The sequence below is a fragment of the Bufo gargarizans genome, chromosome 6, assembly GCF_014858855.1.
Source record: "Bufo gargarizans isolate SCDJY-AF-19 chromosome 6, ASM1485885v1, whole genome shotgun sequence".
Lineage (NCBI taxonomy): Eukaryota > Metazoa > Chordata > Amphibia > Anura > Bufonidae > Bufo > Bufo gargarizans.
Window position 1 is genome coordinate 55,673,631 of NC_058085.1, and position 20,543 is coordinate 55,694,173.

General features: G+C 45.4%; 1 protein-coding gene across 1 annotated transcript; it reads left to right on the plus strand.

Moving 5' to 3' along the window:
- The first annotated feature begins 32 nt into the window (after positions 1 to 32).
- LRRC45 (leucine rich repeat containing 45) lies at positions 33 to 19,007 on the plus strand. Its single transcript, XM_044297681.1, has 18 exons — positions 33 to 165; positions 1,951 to 2,233; positions 2,315 to 2,376; positions 2,451 to 2,521; positions 3,231 to 3,409; positions 4,281 to 4,409; positions 6,045 to 6,157; positions 6,427 to 6,485; positions 6,577 to 6,654; positions 8,639 to 8,774; positions 9,863 to 9,940; positions 11,566 to 11,677; positions 11,756 to 11,826; positions 12,683 to 12,775; positions 13,314 to 13,406; positions 16,407 to 16,580; positions 16,950 to 17,097; positions 18,469 to 19,007. The coding sequence occupies exons 2-18, from the start codon at positions 2,002 to 2,004 to the stop codon at positions 18,660 to 18,662; spliced, it is 2,022 nt and encodes a 673-aa protein (XP_044153616.1). The 5' UTR covers positions 33 to 165; positions 1,951 to 2,001; the 3' UTR covers positions 18,663 to 19,007.
- The last annotated feature ends 1,536 nt before the right edge of the window (positions 19,008 to 20,543 follow it).

Genomic DNA, 20,543 nt, shown 5'->3' on the forward strand with positions numbered 1-20,543 from the left:
TTTGACGATAAAAGACTAGTGAGTTTTATCGGGCGGCCTTGCCATAATGGCGTCTATATTGAGGTCGTAATTTTTCAGTGTCACTCCTCGGGGTATGACAGATTGATCCCAGTGTCTTCCTGGATACATGTTGTGTGTACATGGAGAAACTGAAAGCTGGTCGAGGTAAGTGGCTGGCTATGGTATTGTTACCTACAGTACCTGTACAGTGCACTATTACTACTCTGCATTGTTACCTCTGTATTTTGTATGCACATATTAATTTTATCACTTGCTGAACACTTTTGGATTTTAAGGGTATGTTCAGTAGAGGGATTTTATCTGTTACGAAATCCGCCGCGTATCCTGTGGGTTATCATTTTGCAGGGTGCAGACTTACTCTCGGTTTAGCTCCATTAAACGCAGGTTTGCGAGGGGTCCGCGCTGTAACCATGCCAAGAATGGACCAGTACATTTTTGCCACGGTCTGGATAACCGTGTTGCAAAAATCCTTGGCCGCATGAACTGGGAGCAGCCTCCCATTGAAAACATAGGAAGGAGGTTTCAGCCTATGTTCAAACCCGTACACAAGATGCGCCATCTGAACATACCCAAAGGGCTCATGCACACGGCTGTTCTGTGCCTTGGGGACCGCAATATTCAGTCCCCAATGCACGGGCAACATTCGTGCGGTTTCCGCAGACGGATCCATGTGTCCGTGATCCGTCCGCACCACAAAAAAATAGAGCATGTTCTATTTTTTTAGAAGTGCAGAGGCACGGAGAGAAACCCCACGGAAGCACTCTCCTACCCATTCCAGTGAACACGTCTGCATCCATGGGGGGGGCTCATATATTGCGGACCCGGCCGGCACATGTTCGTGTGCATGAGCCCTAAATCCGCAGCATGTCGGTTCCCGTTGCAGGCATATTCTGCAGATCACATATATTTGCAATGCAGAGGGTGAGATCTGCCGCATTGTAATCCGTGTAAATTGGTGCAGCGTTCAGCCAGATGCGTTGAGGACTCTCCTCGCAGGAAGATACACAGTATATGAGCCGATGCCGCCATGACGCATCCTTCAACCAATGTTCACTGCGCTGGTTGGGTATATTTGCTGTTTATTCCTGGATACATTATTAGGGTCTCACGTCGTATCGTGGCCACCGCTGTACATGCGATAGTCCTGCTTTGGTAAGCCGAAACTGTGGTAGAAATTTGGGGCGTGCATGGCGGCTGAAGGCCTGTATATATCTGTATGTTCTGGTAACAGCATCCTGGGACAATAAGTAGCTCCTACTGAAAACATGAAAAGCGGGTGACATCCCCCATTGAGACTTGTAACATCAATTGGCGCTGGTGTCATTGGTCACTATAATACGGCATCACAACATCACCTGGGGCTACATTAGGGGATCCTGGGGAAGCAGCTGACCCGTGATGTCCCATTAAGACAACTTATTTCATATCCAAAGTGTCTGATCAACGGTGGTGCGACTGCTAGGGCCCCCAACTGATCACAAGAATGGGGCCCAGTACTCCCTCATTTGAATGGAGTAGGTATTATGCATGCATGTCCACCGCTCTATTCAACCCTATGGGACGACTACAAGCACTTGGCTATCTCCGGCAGCCCCATAGAGCGGCAGCAGGCACGCGTGACCACCGTTCCATTGAAAAGGGGGAACATCGGCCTCCATTGTCATGACCATTGGGTCCCCCCGGTTAGACAGTGTGGATAGGCAGTTGTTGTAATGTGACAACCCCTTTAAGGATTGTATGGTCAGTAATTATATTTAGGCACTATTCTATCATTGTTCATCTGATAATCCAGAATATGTGATAATCCGGTATACATCAAGGGGAAGAGGCTGGTGTACGATAGGTGGAGGTCTCAGATGTTGGATCCCCACCGATCATAAAGTGATGTCATACCCTATCTCACCTTTAACCATGTTCTGTCTTTTTCAGCTTGGATTTCCTGTGGCTGTAGCATTAGAGGAGCTGATCAGAACGCAAGTGATGGATGACCTGAAACGGTTATATACCAGGTTGTGCCAGGAGAAGGGGGCAGAACCTCAGGACACAGTGTTAAAGGAACTGCAGAAGATGAAAGAGTCTTCTGGAAAAGGCAAATTGGACTTTTCCACCCAGAATCTGTCCCTAGAGTCCTGTCAGGTCCTGGGCCTCCTCCTGCAGACTGACGTCACCTTCTCACATGTGGTTCTCAGCGACTGCATGCTCAGTGAAGATGGTACGTGTGCCCCTCTGTGCCACTTACCTATACAGTAGTGATAAGGTGGTGATTACCGGTAGTCCTTTTATGTGTTCACAGGTCTGAAACCGATCCTGCAAGGCCTCTGTCATAATGCTGTAGCAAAGCACCTGGACTTGAAGGTCAGTATGAATTTATTAGACCTTTCTCTGGTGTTTGGTGGACTCCTGGAATAAGACGATCTCTGTTCTTAAAGGGGAACAACCTGCGTGGAGACGGTGCAGAAGCCTTGGGGAAGCTCTTGAGACACAACGCCTCTATAATCAGGTCTGGGATGTCTACATCTATCTATCCTCAAAGGGACGGGCTCGCTCTTTTTCACCATCTTTACTAAATGAGTGGGATCTGAGTGAGAACCTGCAGCTGCATCTTCCCCCCCCCCCCCCCCCCCCCTCCCTGCCCTCACCTCCCTGTCTATGTACTGTATCACTCAGGAGGTATTTTTGGGGACAGAGCCAGTTTACAGTATGAACATTTAGAAAGAGGAACTCCAAGCTGCTGGAATAGAAAATATTAGAAACTACTGATTGTGGCACTGCTGATTGAAAAAAAATGTCATAGACGCCCTCTGAAAAATGTACGTAAAAGCAGAGAGTGATATCCAAAAAACAAAGAAGCCTTACCCACTGTTCCAGCGTTTCCAGTTTTTATTTCTGGTGCTTCAGCGATGACTACCCCATATGATTGCTGCAACCAGTCACTGGCCTCTGCGGTCGTGTGGGGTAGTCGGAAACAAAGACTAGCAGAGGGTACCGGCAGCAGTGCTGGAATGGATTGCGATTAGGCTTCTTTTGTTTTTTCATAGCACCTCTCTGCCTTCACATACATTTTTTAGGGGTCCCTGAAAACCCCTTTAACGCTAGGTATGCTTCACAGGGTACAGGAAGCAGTATGAGCGCATTCTTTACAGGTTATATCATTATATGTACAGACTAGACCTGCTGCTCAGATGGCTAATGTATGCGATGTATTGCAGCCTGACTTTGGAGTGGAACAGCCTTGGCATGTGGGAAGATGGATTCTCCCTTTTGTGCGATGGACTTAGCTGTAACCAAACTCTTCAAAGACTGGATCTCCGCAATAACCAGATCAGCCATAAAGGGGCAGAAGAACTGTCCGCAGCGCTGAAACAGAACCACAGTCTACGAGAATTAGGTATGGATTTCTGTAAGCCTCAGAGTGGCCGGTCACTTATGAGCAGAGACATTGGCCACCCAGATAAGGTCCCCGTATTGTTGAGCAAACCTGACCTTATCAGCAGGACGTCCAACAATCTAATGTGAATGGGGAGCTCCTGACCGATGATGTTGGGGAGCATTGAATTTCATGTTGACCTCAGCACACCTGAAGTCTGAAGTCAATCAAGACAGAATAGGCGTGCTAAGGCTCCATTCACACGTCCGCAATTTCGTTCTGCATTTTGCGGAACTGAATTGCGGACCCATTCATTCCTATGGGGCAGCATGATGTGCTGCCCGGACACGGAATTGCGGATCCGCACTTCCGTTCCACCAAAAAATAGAACATGTCCTATTCTTGTCCGCAATTGCGGACAAGAACAGGCATATTCTATTAGTGCCGGCAATGTGCGGTCCGCAAAATGCGGAACGCACATTGCCTTTTTGCGGATCCGTGGCTCCATGTATCCGCAAAACACGTTGCGGACGTGTGAATGGAGCCTAACAGTGAGGACACCGCGACAAGTCGCTGTCGCAGTACCGCTACATCTCCTCCCTTTTCTCTGTCTACTGCCCTACCCCTGCTTCAAGTTCTGCCAGTGACCTAAGACTAACCTCCTCCACAGTCAGAACCTCCCATCTCCAAGATTTCTCTCGTGCAGGTTAATTCCCAGCACCCACAGCTTTGAGGGTGCCCTCACTGCCCTGAAACAGATTTTTTTAGGCAGGCTGTTCACATGTACTTTATTTTTATTAATCATTTCATTAATTATTCTTATAGTCCTTGTGCATTGTGCAGCCAGGTGCAAATGGACGATCTTTGATACTTTGCTGTCCCTTTTCTACAGACCTGCGATGGAATAACATTGGTCTTCTGGGAGGTCGGGCCCTTCATGATTGTCTCCAGAGCAATAAAACCATAATGAAGGTGGAGCTGTCAGGAAACAACATCCCCAGTGACATCTTAAAGGGTATCGGTAAGATACTTTGGCATTAAAGAGTAACTAGCTAAACCTTTATAACAAATTTTAATATGATGTTCCTAAGGCCCCAATAAAACTTTTTCTAATTTACTTTATTTATTAATTTTGTATTTTTATTATACTTTTACTTCCCTAAAGCGCACCATCCCCTGTGCGCTTAAAACTCAGTTCTCCGTACACCGCTGACAGCTTAGGCTTCGCTCACATCACAGAAAAGACACATAGCTGAGCCAAGCGGAGCCTAAGGACCCCATAGACTATAATGGGGTCCGTTATGTTTCCGCTCAGAAGATGATTTTGAAGCGGAGACAAAAGTCCTGTACGCACAACTTTTGTCTCCGCTCCAAAATCGTCTTCTGAGCGGAAACATAACGGACCCCATGATAGTCTATTGGGTCCGTAGGCTCCGTTCGGCCCAGTTATGGGCCTTAGCGGTGTAAGGAGTGTGAAATTTATGAATGGGCCCGCAGCGCAGGGAGTACGGACAGGAGCGCATATTGCCCGTGCCCCCCGGAGGATTACTAACTCCTGTACCCATGTACTATGCCAGGATTAGCTAAGAGGGGCGGGCTCCTGCCTGTGCCTGCTCCACTAAGCTAAAAGCTGGCATGCAGTTCTCCACTTGGTGAACCTCCCATCTCCAAGTTGGCACACAGAAGAGCACTGCGACCTCTTCACAGTATATTAAGCACAGCGCCGCACTCCGTATTGCAGCTCTGTCCCATTCACTTGAATAAGACTGAGCTGCACAAAGGCCATTTGACTGATGAATGTGATGTCGCAAGCAAAGGAAGAGGGTGCAGTGCTCACCTGAGCTCCTTGGCCCCCTCCCCACCAATCCTGAGGACAGGTCATCAATAGTTAAAGGGGTGATCACTGCTGTCCCGAGGAAGAAGCCCGGACGACAGCACTATTTCTTTAACCCTTTGGATTCTGTGGGGGACAGTGTCATTTAGGTGTTTAGACAGAGGGTGGGGGCTTCCTCCGTCACCCAAACTGTAGAAATACAGGCAGCGCACCATGGAAAAAAAATATGCAAATTAACTCTTCAATCAATCAAACCAGAGCATAGCAAGGCATTAAGCATAAGCAGTAAACTGCAAAATACAACTTAAAGGGGTTCTCCGGGCTTTTAATATTGGTGACCTATCCTCATGATAGGTCTTCAATATCAGATGGGTGGAGGTCCAACACCCAGCACCTCAGCCGATCAGCTGTATGAGCAGACGGCGCGCGCAGTGTGCGTACCGTCTCCCTTATCTCTTCCTGTCGGCTGCTGCTTTACCGTAGACAGCAGCAGTGAGCAGGAAGAGAGAAGGGAGAAGGCACTGCACGCGCCGTCTCCTGCAGGGTGTTGGGTGTTGGACCCCCGCCGATCTGATATTGATGACCTATCCTGAGGATAGGTCTTTAATAGAAAAATCCCAGACAACCTCTTCAATGACTAATTTATATTTACCCCAAAATGGATATATGAAAAAAATGATCCGTCAGGCAAAGAAAAAGCCCACAAAATAAGGTATGGCTCTAACGGAACGCGACAATGAAAAAACATAAAACATCCTGCAGTTCTAAGCACCATAACAAGGTCCAAGGGATTAAATAAGATTGCATTTGTGTGTGTTACAGAACAGGCCATAGATTATAACCTGGAGAGACAGACGGTCAAGAAGGAAACCGTAAGTCAGAGGCAGATCCTGACCAAGGAAGTCCAGAATTTGAAGCAAGAGAAGAATAAGCAGGTGGGTGTGTGAAGACTTCGGGGCAGATATACTTAGAATGGTGTTTAATACATATTAAAAGTCTGGTGGAGGAAGATGCACCAGATTTAGTAGTAGACCCTTCAACTACTGGGGGGGGGGGGGGAGTCACAAATGTTTCCACAAATAAAGATTTACCCAAAATTGGTGACTTTTTGATGCCATAAAATGGGCACAAAGGGCTTGATAAATGCCCTCCTGTGAATTGCTGTCCTTCCAGACTCTTGATAATGATCTGGTTTCTCCTGTAGTTCCTGGACTTGATGGGAACCATTGATAAACAGAAGGAGGAGATGAGCCACACCACAAGGTTAGTCTGACCGCAGGACACCTTCACCTAGATAATATTTTCTTTTCTAGTTTATTTCTTATTTTTCTTCTTCTCCTTTCATGAATACCAGGACGAAAACCCTGCAAGTCAGCAAACTTCAAGAGGCGTTGGACGACAGGAAATCGGTTGTAAATTCTCTGACAGCCAAGTAAGGACTTCTGTGAGTCATTGATATTCTAGGGCTAGCTTCAGCTATGATTTACTTTCCAGTTAGTTCTTAAAGAGCAGCTGTCAGTATGATCAACCCTATTAAACCAGGCTTATTGCCAGGTAGGGTTGAGCATACTGAGTAAAATGATACCATTCTTTTATCTGTAGCAGTAATTGCTGCTGAGAAATATAACTTTTTTTTAATTTAAGAAAATTACCTATTTAGAGCACCATGGAGCTGGCCATAGCGCTTGGAGCACCACTAATGCTTCAGCCACTTGCGCTATGCTTTCCCCCTCCCCTTTTATTGACAGGACTAGACCTCTTGTCTAGCACTATGTCCTCGCTTCTGCGCCGAGTTGCAGTGGATCTGATGAACTCGAAAAGCAGTTTATGATCCACTGCACAAGCGCCGAGACTCTGAGCCGACTCGGTGCACGCACGAGAACGCAATCCTCGATCTCTCATTTACACAGCAATAAAGGTGTTGTCTCATGATGACAACCTCTATCCATTTGAGCCAGGACAGAGAACCGCTTGGTAGGAGAAGGTCCCGTACTGGCTGGCTCGAGACGTTTTTGTATGACATGGACGACCAATCATAGAGTTGCCGCCACACTATACTCCATTTCCCCTGCGGTAGCCGCTACAAGGGAGATGCCTGGCCAGCAAGTCACAACTATTTTCATTTTACCAGTAAGCAAACAATACACATTCTCTGATTAAGGGCTCATTCAGATGGCCGTATGTGTTTTGCGGTCTGCAAATTGCGGATCTGAAAAACACAGATACCGACCCGTGTGCGTTCCGCAATTTGCAGACCACACATTGCCTTCACTTTACGCAATTGCGGACAAGAATAGGACATGCTCTATATTTTTTTGCGGGGCCACGGAACAGAACATTGAAATGAATGGGTCCACACCTGCGGAACGGATGCGGACACAAAAATACGGTCATTTGAATGCACCCTAAGGATGTAATAAAAAACAACCGCGACTTGCACAACTGTGTAGTTTACGTCTACATTATGGCCTTGTGTGCATTGTGGCTGTGTCTCGACCTCCAGTCACCACGTCTGGTTCTACCGTGCTTCATTGGTAATCTGTTCCTGTACTTGCCCATATGCTGTATCTACGGTCTTGGTAATCTGTACCTATACTTACTTTTCCATGTGCTGTATCTTCATTCTTGGTAATCTGTACCTATACTTGCCCATATGCTGTATTTCCAGTCTTGGTAATCTGTACCTATACTTGTCCATGTGCTGTCTCTTCTGTTTTAGTAATCTGTCCCTATACTTGCCCATATGCTGTCTCTCCAGTGTTGGTAATCTGTACCTATACTTGCCGATATGCTGTATCTCCAGTCTTGGTAATCTGTACCTATACTTGCCCATATGCTGTATTTCCAGTCTTGGTAATCTGTACCTATACTTGTCCATGTGCTGTCTCTTCTGTTTTAGTAATCTGTCCCTATACTTGCCCATATGCTGTCTCTCCAGTGTTGGTAATCTGTACCAATACTTGCTTATTTGCTGTATCTCCAGTTTTGGTAATCTGTCCCTATACTTGCCCATATGCTGTCTCTCCAGTGTTGGTAATCTGTACCTATACTTGCTTATTTGCTGTATCTCCAGTTTTGGTAATCTGTACCTATACTTGCCCATATGCTGTCTCTCCAGTCGTGGTAATCTGTACCTATACTTGCCCATATGCTGTCTCTCCAGTCTTAGTAATCTGTACCTATACTTGCCCATATGCTGTCTCTCCACTCTTGGTAATCTGTACCTATACTTGCCCATATGCTGTCTCTCCACTCTTGGTAATCTGTACCTATACTTGCCCATATGCTGTCTCTCCACTCTTGGTAATCTGTACCTATACTTGCCCATATGCTGTCTCTCCACTCTTGGTAATCTGTACCTATACTTGCTCGTTTGCTGTATCTCCAGTCTTGGTAAACGTGTCATCTCCCTGCAGGTTACACATGACTGATGCAGCCCTGGCTTTATCGCAGCAGAAAGCGCAAGACCTTGGGGTGATCCTAACTCAGACGAAGCGGGATAGCTCCAGCATGAGAGAACTACATGCCAGAGAACTGAGGAAAGAGAAGGAGGTCAGGAGAGGTGTGAGGGGTGGGATGTGCTTTGGGGAGCTGTAGGACAGACAGAATTGCAGAGGACAGTAGGATGTGCTATGAGCAGATACAATATTGTAGGTGAAAGGTGCATTTAACACCTGGGCTACATTACAAAGGCACTTCTTAGCAACGTTGTTCATATCCTACAGAAACCCTATACTTATTGCTAGGATTAAGGGGCGGCTATTTTGACAAGTAGTTCTGTTTTCAGCTGAATTCACTAGGACTGTACTGCCCATCAGCTTCACTCACGTATATGTACCTGAGGGAGCAGAAGTCGCCTGTCTCTCGCTAAAGCCTTGCAGCACCTTTAGGATAGGGCCACACAGCCTCACAATCAAGGTCACATCGCAACATCACAAGTAATGATTGTGAAAGTGGTAGTGTTAAGGCTGTATTACATCGGCCCATATTATTTTAGCCGATCATCTTGCAGTGTAATACTGCCGCCTATTGCCCAATGAACGAGAAAACTCTTGTTCATCGGACAATTCAGATTTTTTTTTGTGCTGTTTAGTAGTGATCTGCCACCGGCAAACCACTTGACAGTATGGGGACGAGCGAGTCCTCACCATGGCTGCGAGGGAGACCGCTGCATGTAATAGCAGCGGTCTCCTCCGCTACCTAGCAAGCGATTGCCAGGATGGACACCTTAAAAGTCTTTGTCAGACCCTATTAACCTTAATAGGGACCTGCGGCGATCCGTCCGAAACTCAGAAAATATGCAGAGAATTTGTCGGAATGTGGCTCTATCTCTGCCGGTCCCTATTATAGTTAATGGGGTCGGACAAAGACTTTCAAGCTTCCAGCAATGCCGGAATGCATAGAGATCTGGCAAGCTGTTCCCTGCCGGATCTCTAGCTAGCCTTATTGGATCGAGATTGTTGGTAGATTCTTGTAGAAGCCACTCTTTAAACGGAGAGGAGGTAACCAGTCTGGATCCGGTGCAGTCAGCCGACCACTACAGTGACTTCCATATTAGAGGAATAAGAGATATCAGACATTATATAGATATTAGACATTATATAGATATTTCATCCATGTCTACTGTCTTTTGACTTTAGGAATCTGCAATGCGAGAAGCAAAACTCAGGCAAGACCTGGCAGCTGCTAATGAGAAAGTTCTTCTCTACCGCAGTAAGGTATGACCGTGTCTGCATCCGTCATGTACTACAGGCCGGGGTCTGAGGGCTCACAGATAAAATGCAGTAACATTTCTGACTAGTTAATGTGCAATGTGATTGCAGGGTGGTCGGTGGCAGCCCTAGGCCTTACAGTGGGTCCACCGCTCCTCAACCTCTAGGTGTGGAGATGTCATATTAGTCCTTTCATTTCAGTGCTGCCTCTAAGGCTTTAGGGCAGGGGTGGCTAACCTTACAGACACAAAGAGCCAAAAAATAAAAAACGTATGACTACCAGGAGCCGCAAGCTATACATTTACACACGAGTCACCGTATTTTTCGCCCTACAAGATGCACCTAGGTTTTAAAAAAGAAAAATAAGAGAAAAAATATATTTTTCATCTGATCTGCGGTCTGATAAAAATAAACATTTTTCTTATTTTTCATTAGCAGAGAAAAAAAGAAAAAATATATTTTTCATCAGACCTCAGATCAGACTCCTAAATCAGATCCCCAATCCTCATCTGACCTAAAATAAGATCCCCAAACCCCATCAGACCCCCAAAATAAGACAACACAAATAAGACTCCCAGTGTCAGACCCTCAGTGCTCAGATCTCCCCCCCCCATGCTCAGATCTGCCCCCCCATTCTCAGATCTGCCCCCCCATTCTCAGATCTGCCCCCCCATTCTCAGATCTGCCCCCCCCCATTCTCAGATCTGCCCCCCCCATTCTCAGATCTGCCCCCCCATTCTCAGATCTCCCCCCCATGCTCAGATCCGCCCCATGCTCAGATCTGCCCCCCCCATGCTCAGATCTGCCCCCCCCCATGCTCAGATCTGCCCCCCCCATGCTCAGATCTGCCCCCCCCCATGCTCAGATCTGCCCCCCCATGCTCAGATCAGACCCCCATTGCTCATATCAGAAGCTCCCATGCTTAGACCAGACCCCCATGCTCAGTTTCTATCATTTAAAAAAATCTCTTCCCTCTCCTGATCAGGCACTGGGCTCCTGCTCGAGCACCTGCTACTCTGCAGGTCTGACGCACTCTCCACTGTGACCTGAGGAGCACAACGTCAGGCCACAGTCCGTGTCTCCACGTACTACGTTCTCACACTGTGTGCATCAGGACGTGGTGGAGAGTGAGCTGGTGCTGGAAAGTAGTAACAGTGCCCAATCAGGAGAAGAGATCTGAGCATGGGGTGGAGAGTGAGCCGTCTGACTGCTTCCCGGCTCCACAGCTAGAGCCTCACTTGAAGACGCAAAGAGCCGCATGCAGCTCAAGAGCCATGGGTTAGCCACCCCTGCTTTAGGGTATATGGCATCTTGTACTCATCAGGTGTGGCTGGAAGTATGACATTTGCGATCTTTGTGTTGCCTGACCACAAGTCGCAGGGTAGCGTGAGCCTCAGACATAAGTGAATCTGTTGATTAAGTGGTAGAAGAGCGGTCACTACATGCAGCTAAACAGGAGCAAAACTGGGCGACCATTAACAATCACATGTATAACTGGGCAGTTTTCAGCCATGTGCCAGCCACAACGTGTGGGCACAGCTTCACTACACGGTAGGACACATTGCATATTATGAGAAGCCGTGTAAGAAATTTGGAGACGTTGTGTATTGAAGCTCTCCCTGCACCTATAGGTGGAAGAGCTGGAGAGAAAGTGCAGGATGCAGCAGGAGCAACTGCTGGATGTGAAGCAGGAACTCACAAACACAAGTGCAGAGCTGAAGCTGCGAGCTGTGCAGGCTGAAGGTAAGGGCCAGGCGATCTCCCAGCTCCGGCTGGATTACATACAGGTATTCATTTGTCTTGATGGTATCTTGTTCACAGAACGATTAGAAGCAGAGAAGAGAAGATTCCGGCAGTCGCAGGATGAAGCCAGCGTGTTGCGGCAGAAAGAAGTAAGAAAATAGACTGACCGTTAAAGGCTATGTACACCTTTGGGGGCATTTTTTTATTATTGCATTTTACTTATTTTGGGCTAAGAATCATTTTGTCAGTTGGTCTTTAGTAACAATATGGAATCCTTTTTTCTGTACAGGGCTGAGATGCTGGAGTAGCAGCCTGTGGATCTTCTGTCTTTTCCGTCAGTCAGGGAGCTGACGGGCTCCTTATCTCTGCTCTCTGACATTACAAACACTCATTATAGTTCAGTTCTTATCTTACTGATAAGAATGTGGCTTAAATAAGTGTTTATGATCTTTTAGTAGTACAAAGTGAAAGGGAAAGTACCAGTCACACAGCTAGAAAAACAGTTAACCCTTTGTGACAGAACGGCTCATTATTTTAAAATATTAATATTTTTTTTTAATAAAGACCAATTGAAAATATGATTTTTTACCAAAAACGAGTAAAATGCAATCATAAAAAAAAAGGTGAACATAGCCTTCAATTATGTTGTCTCTTACCAACATAAAGGGCTTTTGCCAAGTTTTAAGTGGGACAAGAGTCTGTTCGGTGGGGTATCCCCATCCACAGGATAAAGGGTAAGTATCTGATCAGTGATGGTCTTACCAATCAGGAGAACGGACCCCGGGGGCAGCACTTAGCATGCTCTGGCCGTGCCATAGAGATGTATGGAGTAGCATGGACATGCCCAACAGCTGATCCATTCATTCAGGGAGACAAGGGAGCCCTCTTCTTGTGACCGGTGAGGCCACTATCAATCAGACACCCCCTATCCTGTGGACAAGGGATACTTTTAAAACCTGGCACAAACCCTTTAATGACCAGCCGTAACCTCTACTGTCATCACAGGTGGAGCACATGACACGTCACATGGAGGACAGTGAGAGGTTGGCGCAAGAGAGGATGCAACGTCTTGAAGCTACAAAGCTGGCCCTTGAGGAGGTGAGATGACAAATTTGGCACCTGAACTCGCCATTGTCCACCTAGCTTGTAAATGTACACACATTGGGGATGACATTTTCTTCTGAGCCAAATGCCATGCTTAACATCTACTTTGGAGAGAGTTCAGAGAAGAGCTACTAAACTGGTACATGGATTGCAGGATAAAACTTACCAGGAAAGATTAAAGGACCTTAACATGTATAGCTTGGAAGAAAGACGAGACAGAAACTGCTAAATACATAAAGGGAATCAACAAGGTAAAAGACGAGAGAATATTTAAAATAAGAAAAACTGGTACAAGAGGACAAGTTTTAAATTAGAGGGGCAAAGGTTTAAAAGTAATATCAGGAAGTATTACTTTACTGAGAGAGTAGTGGATGCATGGAATAGCCTTCCTGCAGAAGTGGTAGCTGCAAATACAGTGGAGGAGGTTAAGCATGCATGGGATAGGCATAAAGCCATCCTTCATATAAGATAGGGCTGCTCAGGTCAGCTGCTCATCGCTCCTATTATAGATGGTATTGATCTTTCACTATAGGAGCTGAGCAGGGTGAAAGTAACGTTGGCCAATGAGCGAGCCCAGGCGGAAGAAGAGATTCAGAAGGCAAGGAGCGCGGTCCAGCAGGAGGAGGTGAGCATTATCTAGATATCTACCTTCATCATAGGATCAGCATCATCTGTGGCTTCCAATATCTGTCTGCAGTATCAGGAAAAAAGCTTGATATGAAATCAATAGACAGATAAACAGTCTACCGTATAATAGAGCTAATGCATTGAACATAATACCAGGCATGTAAGTACAGTGTCTATAGCGCTGCAGAAATTGGAGAGATGCTTGAAAAAAGTGTCACTATAAAAGAGCCATCCACAGTGCCCCCGTATAAAAAGGGTTATTCACAGTGCCGCCATATAAAAGAGCCATCCACAGTGCCCCCGTATAAAAAGGGTTATCCACAGTGCCCCCGTATAAAAAGGGTTATTCACAGTGCCGCCATATAAAAGAGCCATCCACAGTGCCCCCGTATAAAAAGGGTTATCCACAGTGCCACCATATAAAAGAGCCATCCACAGTGCCACCATATAAAAGAGCCATCCACAGTGCCCCCGTATAAAAAGGGTTATTCACAGTGCCGCCATATAAAAGAGCCATCTACAGTGCCCCCGTATAAAAAGGGTTATCCACAGTGCCACTATATAAAAGAGCCACCCACAGTGCCACCATATAAAAGAGCCATCCACAGTGCCGCCATATAAAAGAGCCATCCACAGTGCCGCCATATAAAAGAGCCATCCACAGTGCCGCCATATAAAAGAGCCATCCACAGTGCCACCATATAAAAGAGCCATCCACAGTGCCGCCATATAAAAGAGCCATCCACAGTGCCGCCATATAAAAGACAGAAGAAGAGAAAAGGAAAAAAGAGGAGATTAGGAAACCTTTGGACAGAAGAAATCTTTTGAACAAAAGGTATCCCACTCACAAGGTGCCAACAGTGATGGGACTATTGCTCAATTTTTTTAAAGAAAAAAAAAAAAAAGAGAGTACAAACAACCACAATAGGGGAGGCTGCTAAAAAGTAGCTTTAGCACCAGGCTAAACGCTTAAATCATCACAGGAAAAAATACGTGTACGATTTTTGGTCTATAATGGTCTCGACCTTATTAATTCATTTGTAATTACACAAAAAAGCGCCTAATCCCCACAAACATTAATAGTAAAAATCAATAAAATGTCACAAATTTGCATAAAAAACCAACACTGTGAGAATTCCTACTCACTTCACTGAGGGGCTGTCAAACAGGTATGATATTACAATACCTGAGACAGTATCCCCCGGCCAGGTTCGCTTGTAGTATATCAGAGGTCGAAGTCAGCACACATCCAGACCAGGCTAATCTTCATTCTCTTTATTCAATAGGGCTCAACGTGTTTCGGGGTGTACATAAAAAAAACCTTCCTCAGGAGCAAAATATTAAACAATCGATTGTTTAATATTTTGCTCCTGAGGAAGAGGTGCTGACATTTTCCATGTTTTACAAAGCATTAGGTGTTCCAGAAATTGACCAAATTGTTACGTTCACCACAAACTACTTGCTATTCTCAACTACTATCTTAAGGCTTAAAGGGGTTGTATGAAATTAGAAAAAAGGGTCTACTTGTTTCCCTCCTATTAACACAAAAATAAAAAAACAGCGCCACTTGTGTCCATAGGCTGTGTCTGGTATTGCAGCTTGGCCCCACTCCAAAAAATGAGTTGCAATACCAGACAGATAAATGCTGTTTCTAGTAAAACCTAGTAAAAAAAAAACAATATCTCTTTTCACTGGGAATATAGGATAAGTGTCTGAGCTTGGCCCAGCTTCTGAGATGCCCAGAGATCACAAGAAAGGGGTTCTGTGTGCCCCCTTCCCCTTATGAATAGCATGTGGGCTGTCGCTCTGTTCATCTCTATGGGACTGCCTCTTCTATGGGACACAGGAGCAGTGGGGCTCTTAGTGATCAGACCCCCACCAGTCATATAGGGATGAGTTTTAAATCTTGGGACACAGGACCAGTGGGGCTCTCAGACCCCACCCAAGAGTTTAAATCTTGGGACAACCCCTTTAAAAGCTTGCACTGAACATGGCCATATCCTGCCCGATTTCAAGTTTCACCTGGAACCAGCTTCTTACAGAACATATTTTCTGATGCTGCATAAGGGCAAGAAAAAAAGAACACAGCTCGCAAATAAAACTAAAATTAAAATGAGCAATACTTCACTAAATCAGATGAACATACCATCTGCTGTATCAACACATAAAAATGCATAAAATGACATAAAAAAATGATGAAAACCTCACATAAAGTGGGTGTTGTATTTAAACTACTAAATACTTCTGCAGAATATCTATTGTATCATTAGATAATATAAAGAGCAGATAATTGACCAATGAGAACACTGGCTTCTTGAGGTCACATGATCTGAATGGACCGATCAGACCTCTCCATTTTCAGATGATTCCTGTTCCTGTAACAACACTGTGTATATTCATAAAAAAAGAACTTTAGAAGAAAGAGAAGGGAACAGCTAGAAAGACCCCGGTTAAACTTCACCCTCCATCTATAATATCTACTTATACTATTTATGCACATTGGCCCATGTGGCTGCCTGGAGGTGACCCAGACCCTCCTGGCCAAAGCAGTGAATCCTGGTTGTATGAAAGCCCTTGGCCCAGGAGCAGTAACCCTGAGGTCCCTGGGGGGTGGGGGGGGGACCACTGTCCACACTCTAGTTTCTGAAGTTCCTCCTGGCAGTCTACCTTTGGCTTCTAGAGGACACTGGCTCTTCTGGTGAATGATGGCCGACCGTTGCAGGGCTTTCTGGCTTATAGAGGCCTTGTGATAGACAGCATCCTTGTGTACTTTGCACATTTTTGTTTTTTTTGTATCACTTGGGTAAAGAAACTCACTTTCTCGGGTTTTCAAAAAAAATAAAAAAAATCTGTCTACAGATGCCTCATGCTTTTAGAGAAGTCTCTGGTTTGGCTGGTTTGAGGTAGTCTTCTTACTAATGCATGTTCTATCTATCATCTATCTATCGTTATCACACACTAAATGAAATGTGAATATTTTCTTACTTTCTCTGAGCAGCAGCAACATGCCGCCATTCTTCAGGACAAGATAAGAACCTTAACCCAGTCCCGGGATCAGGCTCAGAGTCAAGTTTTGCAGCAGAAGCAACTAGCTGGGGACGTGCAAGCTCAAAACAACCAACTGTGCCTGGAAATAGAGGCCCTAAAAAGGCGAATTGATGGCTTGCAGCAGGTTGGTACAGCGGAACTAAATATCCAGAATTACAGATAGCCGGCAGTGGGCAAAGGAACTTATAGTTCAGTGTTGGCACAAGGCACATCCTCAAAGTGTCCATAATTTTAATATTGGGTTATTGCCCTGTCTGCACTGATAAGTTGCAGTTGAGCCAGTCAAGCCAAAAGGCTATTGACCGACTGTTTGACATCACTCACGCCCGGGATCTTGGCCCAAAATAATGTTGCCATATGGAACGTTTTTTTAACATGGGAGTAGGGCATCTCTTTGGACACATGGAAAACTTGCTTTACCCTTAAGGATGTAAAATTTACATCTGCCTCATTATACATTGCTAGGCAATAATGATCTATTGCATATCTGCAGGAGTTATCAAAAAAGGACCAAGAGAAGGTGTCTGAAGTAACGAAGGTGCGAGTCGAGCTGCAAGAGCAGTTAGGACATTTTGAGGCTGAGTTGACCGCACAGGAAGGCCTGAAGGAGAAGATTTCCGCATTGGAGAGAAAGCAGAAAGGTACTGCCTAGGAGAAAGTACCAGTCTATACATGTTACATATAATGGTGACTAATTTATGACTTGTTAAAGGGGTTTTCCAAGATTTTTTTTTCCAGAGGATCGGTCATCCATTAAAACATCTTGGAAAATACCTTTAAAAAAATTACATGCACTTAAGAAAAATTACACTGCCACTTTTTGTAACTCTCATTCATTTCAGGGGAAAGGTAATGGCCATGGCCACCTTTTGCACTAATTTTTTTGTATTCTTCATTTGGTACTGTATTGCTTATGCAGTCTGTAGGTAAGTCCTTCGCCTAGCTGCTGGTACTGATGAATGTGAGCTCTGCTCCTGTTTCTGAAGGCCGTCCCTTCTCTCAGTGTTAGAGACAGCAGCAGGGAGGAGGTTGTACACATTACATAGCAGATCAGGGGGTGGAGTCGGGGAAAGCATCCAAGCTCACACAGGCTGTAGATAGGTAAGAAAACACACACACAAGGCAGTTTGCAAAGGAAGACAGACTGGACACACAGATCCGACATGTATTACTGGGAGGGGCACATCCACATGAGAAAAGTCTGAAACTAGGAGCAAGTAGAAAACTGAATACCAAGAGGTCTAATCTAAAAATCAATGAAACTGAAACTCAGCACTACATTTTTTCACTCAAGGTTACCACTACCATATGTAAAAATTATTTTTTTCCATGGCAGATTTGTCGATAGCCTTTAGGTGTGCATGCGCAGTCTCAGGACTAATGCGCCAGTGTCAGGACTAAAACCAGTCCATACTTGGTTTACTGTGGGGTCCCATCAGCTGTCCATTAAAATTTCATAAAATACTAATATATATATATATAGAGAGAGAACGAGAGAGAACACCCTGGGCTTCTGTCACCCCCCCCCCCCCCCCCACTGAGGAAGGAGCGGCCGAGCGAGCGTCCTCCTCTCAGCACGCCTGCGCCGACTGAAGACCGATACGGCGCAGGCACGAGATTTATAGCGCAGACAGGGCCAGCCAGAGGACGAGAGCGATCGCTGGCCCTGTCAATCAACATGAGGAGGGGGCGTTTTTTTTTAAACCGGATGTGGCTGCTACCAGCAAGTAGCCGCCCTACTTGCTGGTAGAGAGGTAATTTACATATTATAAAAGTCCGTTTTTTTAAAGAAACTAGTGAACGAAAAAGGCTAAGAGCACTATGTATTGAAAAATCGCTGTATAAGGATTTTAAGTAGCCAAAAAACGAAAAATGACTTTTGGGGGGGTGACAGAAGCCCTTTAACTCTTTCTACCCTGGAAAAAAAATAAGGAACCATCACCATGCGTGTGTTATTTCATTGACGTGATTGTAGATTGAATTATGAGAGTCGTGTTTTTCTGTCACTCTAGTGCAAGCCAATACCCACCGTGAGATGCTGCTGGATAAAGAAGCGGAGATCTCTTCCCTTTTGGAGAAGCTAAGAGTGAAGGATGCTGAGATACTAAGGATGCGAGAGGAGGAAGCACAGAGAGCCAACCTGCTCCAGAGTGCCATCCTAAACTATATTAGTACCCCCCTAGGCTCCACCAGTGGCAGGAAATAAGTCACAATGGCAGGAAATATATGTTCTCTAAGCCATAAATGCTGACATCGAAAGCCGGACTCAATAAGTGCCTTCTAATAGTAAACCTGAGTCACGTACATATGAAGTCTGTGGCACTTAAAGGGGTTTTCCAGGCTTCAAATATTGATGACCTGTCCTCAGGATAGGTCATCAGTATCAGATTTGTGGCATCCCCACCCATCAGCTGTTTTGTTCTGCTGCGGTGCTGGACGCTATACGGTGCATGGAGCTGGAGTACACAGGGTACTGCAACTCGGATACAGTATGGCGGTGCTGAAAACCCGCATATAGTGCTAGCCTCTGGCACCGCGGCAGCCAGTAACAGGTGGGGGGGGGGGGGGGGGGGGGCAGGTGTCCTGAGGATAGATCATCAATATTTCTCAATACTGTGTGCACATTCTCTGATTATGAGACGGTAATTTATTTTCTACTTAATGAATTTTGTATGTTTTGTAATTAAATATAAATAAAGTTTTTTTTTATGTATTTTACATTTCTGCAGATTTTATTGTAGTCCTTTCTGTACTTGTACTAAGCCTCACCAATATTCAAGTCTGTGTGGAAATAAAATCTGAAGACATGTCCATATGTGCCCGCATTGTTGAGAAAAATGACATTTCAATATATGCAAATGAGCCTCTAGGAGCAACAGGGGCGTTGCCGTTACTCCTAGAGGCTCTGCTCTCTCTGCAACTGCTGCGTTCTCTGCACTTTGATTGACAGGGCCAGGCAGTGTAAACATCATCACACCTGACCCTGTCAAAGTGGAGAGGGCGCGGTGGTTGCAGAGAGTACATAGCCTCTAGGTGTAATGGTAACGCCCCAGTTGCTCCTAGAGGCTCATTTGCAAATATTAAAACTTCATTTTCTCAGCAATGCGGACACATAAGAACATGGTACCAAATAGGGTTGTTGCGATACCAAAATTTTGATTTGATTTCGATACCATAAAAAAGTATTGCGATACTTTACCATTCGATACCATGCATTTATAAAAATGGCGAATCGCGGTGTTTATTTATTTTTTTTTTTTTTTCTGTTACGGCGTTCACCGCATAGGAGATTTTTATTTTTATTTTAATAGTTTGGACATGGCGATATGTGATATGTTTATTTATTTATTGTTTATATATTTTATAAGTAAAATTGGGAAAGGGGGTGATTTATACTTAATATTTTGGTGTTTTTTTTTTTTTTACTTTTTATTTAATAACTATTTCCCCCCTTAGGGGCCAGAAGCTGGGATCTTTTAATCCCTTGTCCTATTCACCCTGATAGATCTCTATTAAGGGTGAATAGGACTTTACACTGTCCCTGTGCTCTGTGCACACAGCAGCAGGGATGTTACCATGGCAGCCAGGGCTTCAGTGGCGTCCTGGCTGCCGTAGTAACCGATCGGAGCCCCAGGATTACACTGCTGTTGCTCTGATCAGAACTGCCAGCAATGAGAAAGGGAGGGGATCCTGTGGCCACTGCCACCAATAATTTTGATACTGGGGGAGGGGGGGCGGGCGCACTGCGCCACCAATAATTAATCTTTAATACAGGAGGAGGGTGCCGGCAGCAGATCAGCGGCAGTTAACCCCTCAGGTGCCGCACGTGTCAGAGGCAGGGTGCCGGCTATGTGATTCTACTGCTGGCACCTGCCTCCTATATTAAAGGTTAAAGAGGACCTTTCATGGGTCCAAACATTGTAAACTATCAGGATATGTAGAGCGGTGCCCAGGGATCTAACTGCACTTACTATTATTCCTGGGCGCTGCTCCGTTCGTCTGCTGTGGCCCCCAGTATATTCTCCCGCTCTGTTTTCTAATTGCTAGCATCGGAGCAATGGGGAGGAGACTGCCCTTTTTCAATGGG